This window comes from Volvox carteri (assembly GCF_000143455.1).
Source record: "Volvox carteri f. nagariensis unplaced genomic scaffold VOLCAscaffold_20, whole genome shotgun sequence".
Lineage (NCBI taxonomy): Eukaryota > Viridiplantae > Chlorophyta > Chlorophyceae > Chlamydomonadales > Volvocaceae > Volvox > Volvox carteri.
In genome coordinates this window covers 677805-685510 of record NW_003307563.1, presented here as the reverse complement: position 1 = coordinate 685510, position 7706 = coordinate 677805, and the positions used below count along the sequence as shown (strand labels likewise).

Below are 7706 nucleotides of genomic sequence, written 5' to 3'. Positions count from 1 at the left end.
TGAGGATCCCCGAAACAACATTGCGAAGGGCTGTCCACTATCGAGTTTTACTTTACCCTGAGTTGTAATCTCCCAATTATTGGAACTTGACAAATACGCATCAGGCCTCGGCCAGTACTGCAAATGAATACTTGACGTACGACTCTAGCTGCCAGTCCACCACCAGCTCGTAATACCCATGATATGCATCAATATACCCCGGGGTAACCACCTGACCCGTTACACTGGATCATACGGGTGCTGGGTATCCAGTGACGGGGACACCGTTGTAGGTGACATACGTAAAGTCACCACAGGACGGTAAAGATGGCATTGGCGGCGGAGGTGGCGGACTTGGCGGCGGGGGCTGAGCCGGGCAGGGGCAGTATGAGATGGCGAACTTGGTGTAACCCCAAGCAGTTGGGGAGTCAGGGCAGAAGGGGTTGGTGGTGTCATTAGCCAGCACCCAGTCAGCAGCCGCCCAGGAAGTACTTGTGTTATCGTCATTGAAAAAACGAGTGAACCAGTAGAAGGTGACCGGGGCGCCGCAGGGTTGGACCAAGCTGGAGTAGCTGGGGGGTGCAGCTTCAAAAATGGGAAGGTAGGCTGTATAAGTAGAGTCTATGAGCCGACCGTTCTCCAAGGGTGCTAAATCGCTTGGCTCCCTGCAGCCAGAGGCGCCATTGTATACGGCGTTGAAATCGGCTTCTGAAAGCATGCCGTAGTAAAATGTGCCCGGCTCTGTGTACCACCATTGTACGAAAATAGTTGGCGTCCCGGTGTGGTGATAACCAATAGTAGCAGGGGTTACTGGCACATCCACAACCTGCAAAAGGAATGCTATGCCGACCTGCCCTTCATAATCAGCTAAAATAACAGGTGCCCCTATGGCGCTGACTACCTCGCCGTTCCTGTAGAGCACTGTGTTCGGACCGCAGGTGGCCAATGGCGCCATGGGGGGAGGAGGCGGAGGGGAGGCAAAAAGTGCAGCTATCTGTGCACTACTGCCGAAGAGCAACAGCACCAGTAGCAGGTGTAGCGGGAAGCTCAGAAGCAGTGGGCTGTGGCAGTTGCAGTGGTGGATCGGCTTCTGCTGCTGCTGCTGCTGCGGCGGCGGCGGCGGCGGTGGGAATCCATGATAGTTAACATTAAGCCCACCACGGCCACCATTAGCACTGCAACACGTGACCATGACTGCCGCTCTTAAGTGCGTGCATGCATGTTTCCGGTAGGTATTCCAGCTGAGCTTGCTGCACCGCATCCGGAAGAGGGCCAGGCACGGGTGGGCGATATTATGTGCTGTAGCATGCAGGCGGTATCCTATGAGTATAATCAAGCCGGGGGCACGACGATGCCTCAAACCCTATGGCCTGAGACTCAACATTAAACCCCGTGCGGTATTGCATTAAATAATAATATTAATTAACCGCAGACCGCAGCTTTACATTCCTGCATCCAATTGGCGGATGACGGATTCAGGGTACTGTTATAGGCAGGGTAAGGGCCAGAGACAGGGCAGGCTGCTCGAACTGGGTGTAAAAAGGGAGCTGGTCCCTTCTTACACTGGCTGGCTAATAATAGCACTGTGTAGATGAACGATGGAGGCGAACGGAGCGCAGGATAATGGTGTATCAAGTTTGTGAGGATTCCATACCTGGAGATGGAAGCTGGATCAACCCTGCTGGCCTATGGACCCATCCGGCAAGGATGACGCTACAGTCATACGACTGTAGCGCTACAGTCGTATGACGCGACAACGTACCGGTGAGTCCCGAATCGCCGCCCGTATGATCTTGGAGGTGAAGCCATGCAGCAGACAGCTCTTAGCTCGTGTCGATATATGTTGGGACCGCGCTGCCTCGTTCACCTTCTATGTGGCGCATAAACAAGGAAGCAAGGCACGCACCATCAGGGTCCATGGTCCAGCAGCATAGCAGTAGCCAGGGTAAATAAAAGCACCCATGGAGAGAAAACAAAGAGACTCCACATGGCAGGGAGGTCGGAGTTGTTGTGAGATGTTGGTTACGGAAGCGAATGGCAAAGGAAAGAGAACCGTCGACGAACGCAGTTGATTGGTGGTAAGTCTGTCGTTAGTTACCTGCGAACATGAGCGAGAATTAAGGACGATACAGATGAACGGATTGCCTACCAGAAGTGAGCTACGCAGCAGCTGTTGCGCGCTGGCTTCCTGTGTCGTCTAAGCTGTCGCTCTCGCTTTCGCGCAGAAGCTGGCCCCTGCCCTGAGATGTGCGCTTTGCAGTGCACCAGTAGCTCTAATGGATCCTTAATCGTAAATATTCAATGGGCTCAAAACTGCGACGCGATGGCGATTGAGGAAACTTTGCAGGCAGGATACCCTGCTGTACCCTTAAGGGTATAGGAAACTGTTATATAACGCAAGGCACACAGGTACCGTGCAGTTACTACACATTATAATTATTGTGCTTTTTGTGCTGAAAGATTAATATGGTTTGGCCTGCATCTGGTGTACGGAAGGCGGTAAGTACCTGTTTTGGATGGTTACGCGCCGTATGTAGTGTGGAAAAACCTGCGAATCGAAGCTGCACTAGTTTATCCGGCCCTAGCTAAATTGAGCGCCTTTAGCAAGCACATTAAAGGTTTTATACTGCATTTTTACAAAAGCTATCCAGTAGGACTTGGCACTGAATAATCCGCGTTCATAACACTATGACAGCAGATTTCGGCAAGAGTCATCTTGGCACGGCGGCACTTCGTTCTCCTTTTTTCCCATCTGCAATTAGTTTTGCAGCACGCACTGCAATCCTGGCGCGCTCTTTTGGCACCTACCATAGTGCTACTTATAGTTCGTGCTACAATAATTCGGGAGGCACCACGAATATGTAGCACGTACAAATTCAAAGGTATCCCGAGGGACCGCAGCCCCGAAATATCGTACCCTCCGAAGCCGGTCGGTCAAACTTCGCAAAAACTAGGATTTCAAGGCGGAAATCAGCTCTTAAATACATAAAATATAGTCATAAACGTAGGACATGAACAACGCTGGAAAACGTGCAAGACAGGCAACCCTGCTTCAATGCGGGATGAAACCGCTAGCACCAAACGCTCCGGTGAGCGACCGAGCTGGATTTGCACCAGTTAGGCTTGATGATGCTGTTGTCGAGGCCCAGCGTGGGCGAATGGAGCACGAGGAGGTTGCTAGGCGCGAGCGCAATGCGGTCAATGCTACGGCAGCCGGCGAGGCGAGGCTTGCGCTCACGCCGCAGCCTGGCATTCGACCTTAGGTTGTTGCCACTGGTACTGAACTGTACGATCGGTCCAGAATTTGCTAGGGCGTTTCCCTAAGTGCGAAAATGGTGAGAGACCATGAGCCTAAGGGTTCCCGGTGGAGGGAGACTGACTGGAAGCTGCAGTTTGAAAAGCCCCGAAACTTTGGAAGGGGCCCCGAAATTTGTATCATGCCCGCAAAACTTCCCCGAAATTCAAAGAGCACGTACAAATTTCAGAACGTTTTTTGACCCCTCCCCGAACAAAGCGATCACGAACTATAAGTAGTATTCGCAAAACAATAAAGGTGACCTCAAGTCTGGGAAGCTTACCAGACGCCTCCCAGACAGGGCAGCAATTTTCAATCCGAGTCCATTGTAAAGACCCGCTTGCTTCTACTAAATTAGAGAAGCAAAATCTCCGCCATGTCTTTGATTAAGCATAGTTTATCATAAGTGCGGTTTTGCCCATGGCTGTAGCGAGCTTTCGCATGACCAGCTGCATGCCGCACTTTAGCAAGGATTAATTTCATTTCTGTTCGTTTCGGGAGGCCCATGAGCCACCGAGCTGCTGAAATAACCCGTGATGAGCAGAAACATTTGATACTTCTCTACACCTTAGTTGGTGTTTCCACTTGGACTAAAAGTTATGGATTAAGGTATATTTTTAATCCGCGCCAATCCACCGGTAATCCACGAGGAATGTTTCATACGTCTGGATTAAGGAACGGATTGAAGTACAACATTTGCCATTCCGTGCATAAAATGCAAGAACGAGTATTGCCATACATTTAAAACATGGGGGCCCTGGTGAAGCAGCTGCCCGCGTACTTAAAGGAAATATACCGTAGTCTTACTTATACGCGACGTTACAAACTGTGACGGGCCTGGCCGAGAGGGGTCTGACATTTCTTCGGTTTAAAAACGAATGGCGGCCAAAATATCCGAAAGTGTGGTCCACATTTCTCCGTTACAATATGAATGGCGGTCGTCGCGGCCCACCGCCCTAGGGCCCCGATAGCGGAGAACTGCACCGGCAGCAGCCATGCAAGCAAAGCTGAAATGCACTTCGTTTGCGACTCTGTGCGCACACGCCATACGAGGCTGTCATGTTCCTTCGTTGCCATCAGTGCAAGGCACAGCACTTGCACCCGGCGCACTATCTGAAACTAGGAGCCAAAGCGGTACAATCTTCCAGCACGCACAGCTCTGGAATTGATAGCAGAATAATAGCACCCCTTCCTCGCAAAAGCTGCCAACTTCACCTGCTTCACAGGCACCGTCAGTCGGCGGTTTATTTCCTCCTTATCCATCTTGCAACATGTCAACAACTATACTTTTCTAAAGAATTATACTATCTTCGTCGGTCCCATGACCTTTAATGGCAGATTAAGCCCGGAACCATCGTACATGGCTCCACATAAACTTGCACTGACAAACCGATGGCGACGCCCTAGGGCCAAAGGCTGGTCCGGATTTCTACACTTTTTGAATGGCGAAAATCGCCATTAGTTTGTAACGTCGCGTATAAGTAAGACTACGGTAGATGCATAAGGTGCCGAAGTAGTCCGTCGGTGAATCATGATGTGGCAGGACTGGAGAGACGAGTGCAGCAGTCTATTGTGAGTGATGTGGGAGTGTTACAAGGCGTTTGGCGCACGGGTGAATGCATGTGCATTCAAGTCATCGTGGGCGCGTCACATTGTAAGCTAAGCAACGCGTGTACCGTTCGTGTAGCATCCGTGTTCAGCACACTTGTTGGAACGAACATGAGCATAGGTTCAGAAGTGCTCACGCTTGGAGGGATATGCAAGCAAACATGGTGATGGGTAAACTCGCACACTCCCGAGCATTCCTCCGAGCACGCTATGAGCCGTCCTTGAAAGGAGCAGCATACCAACCCCCTAACGCCGGTGTCGGCATTGGCACAAAGCAGACCCCCCAAAACGTCGGTGTCGGTATGGGCAGCAGCCGCAGTTTACACAAGAGTATTCCACGGACATGTATGCAATGTGAAGTGCGTGGGTGCCAATCAACAGCCAGTGCTCTATGTCCAGTTCCCGTTACCAAGATAATGAGCGTTGACTTGGATGAAGGTGTCAGCAGTGCCTTCAGAACAGCCCAAGTCGTATTGCCACCAACTGCAGAGAAGCCTGAGACATTCCACGAATCACATGCCCACATTGGCAGGCGCTTACCGGTGCTGCAGGACAGGTCTACATTTCCTACGCGATCGCGGGTTGGTTGTAAATCGATTCGCATGGATGTCGTGTCGGCTGTACCGCCGTCGCACACTGAGCCTTCAAGAGGATTGGCTGCACGGACGGCTGCTGCACCATGCGGACCTGTCGGATGGGGTAATATGCAGCGGACGATTCAGCAGGCATTGTACCTGTATATGGACACGGTTGGCGGTTGTAATACACATCATGATCGCACCTTCCGCAGTCACCAGGATAGGAAATGGCATCATGTAAGATTACTTACTCGCTGAAAGGAGGCGGACTGATGTGGGCTTGTACCAGATGAAAGGTCGTACACCACTACCGTGGCCATAACCCCACCTATGCCACCCCTTGGTTCTCGCTGACCGACACCCGTCGCCCAAAACTGCGCAGCGTCTTCATCTGCACGGGCACATGCATGCTTGGTTGAATGGTGTGATGCGACCGCCCGTTCATTTTGTGGTCGGCAAGCCTGCCACCGTGTACCGGATATATTGGCGATGTTACACAGATGCTGCACCTCGGTTTCCGTGCGCAATGCTTACGATGCTCGACCCCGCCGACCAAAACTACATGTTCCCAACTGAAGACAATCCCGGTGGTTGTGCAGCAGCTTTTGAGCCTGCTGCTGGCTGAAGTCCTTCCGGAGCTGCTGCAACACGGCTAACGCAGGCACGGCCGTATGGACAAAAAAGCTGTTCCAAGCCATCAGCAGCGTCCATGTCACCCACCCACTTTTCTGTTCTTATGTCTTTAATTTTGTGTATGTAATATTTTCTTTGCGTAAGTTTGTAATTTGACTTTAGTCGGAACAAGGTGCTGTATGCCCTATGGCATAAAACGAGGGTAACCCCCCCTTAAGCATAACCCAGGGGTTAGGGGTAGGGGTAAGGGTAGGGGTAAGTGGTTACCCATGTGGCTATATACGAAGGGAGGTGGGTAACCTAACCCCGGGGTAGGGGTAACCCCTTACCAAGGGGTAACAAAGGGGTCAGGGTAACCCCTTACCAAGGGGTAACAAAAGGGTCGGGGTAGTATTGTACTGAGGGGTAACAGACAGGGTAACCAGTGTTTACAATTGTTCCTTGTCCGTATGCCGGGCCATATGCTGGTGTCAATGGATTGTAAGCACGTCCCTGTCCAACCTGCCTACACATGCTATCACAGCTGTCTCATCCATCTATGTGAGCATGTATGCCTATTTCGCCTGTCTATGTGTGCATACATATGTGCATGCCTCTCTATACACTTCCATCCATGCATATGCCTGTATCGAGCTCACATGTCTACACATACAAACATACATGTTCACCAAAGGGCACTTTGAGTGTACAATTGTAAAGATTGCCTCACCAACACAAGCCTTACGGGGCTGTAGAGCCCGCCCATGGCCCCAGGCTCGGTGTGTGTATAAACTCGCTAATTACACCAACGTCATCATATCAAGAGAACGGAAATCAGACCCAGCCCCCAGATTCAGTTCCGTATGATCTGATGTACGGCTCCATACACATGTCTCACTAAACGAGTTGCTGACTCCGATATTTGATTAATCCGAGGCCTCCCACCACGGGGACTCTAGAGCCCAGACCAGTTTTGCATGCACGGAAAAGAAATGGCAAAATTTAAGGTTATGCCTAATAACTGTCATATGACAGAAACCGGGAGGATAGCTATAGGTGGCAATACACAAGGTTTTAACATTAGCTAGTGCCCAACTCTGAACAAAACCCAAAACCAAAACCCTGAGAGCGCAACTCACTTTACTCGCTGCCTATCCGTGGATCAGCTGAACCTCGACGGTGGCGGCTGGTCTTTGCCTGCTCTGCACCAGCCTCAGTTTGGGGCGGTTCCTTTCGCTTCCTACAGCCAGCTGGGTGTCGGCTTCCTGCCGGCTTCCTGCCTAGTTCTAAATCTTCTACTAAAATTTTCCTGTAGCGTTAAGGGCCTTTAATTCATATTGGTGAACGATGCTCCCCGAGCTACCGGGATACTGTAGGTTCAACATGTACATGTAACATGTACATTTACAGAAATGTACTAAAATGAATTCACGAAGTGCGCAGCAAATAAGATGAGTAGCTTATAGGCCCATGTCCACAGTCCAGGGCAACGGAGGGGGTTACCCTGGGGCCGTGTTACCCCTCCTGCTGGGTAGGAACTTACAAGGGGGTTACCAATGGGCTACGGGGAGTTGAAGGTGGGTAACCGATGGGTAACCCATGGGTTACCGACCCAATCAGTGCCTTAGGTTACA

The 7706-nt window shown here is 51.1% G+C and overlaps 1 protein-coding gene across 1 annotated transcript; it reads right to left on the bottom strand.

Annotated features, from left to right (window-relative positions):
• Positions 1-229: 229 nt before the first annotated feature.
• VOLCADRAFT_91229 (uncharacterized protein) lies at positions 230-2790 on the bottom strand (the record flags this gene model as incomplete). The annotated part of the gene is made up of 4 exons (XM_002950691.1): positions 230-1084; positions 1742-1849; positions 1886-1960; positions 2788-2790. The coding sequence occupies 4 exons, from the start codon at positions 2788-2790 to the stop codon at positions 230-232; spliced, it is 1041 nt and encodes a 346-aa protein (XP_002950737.1).
• Between the last annotated feature and the right edge of the window lie 4916 nt (positions 2791-7706).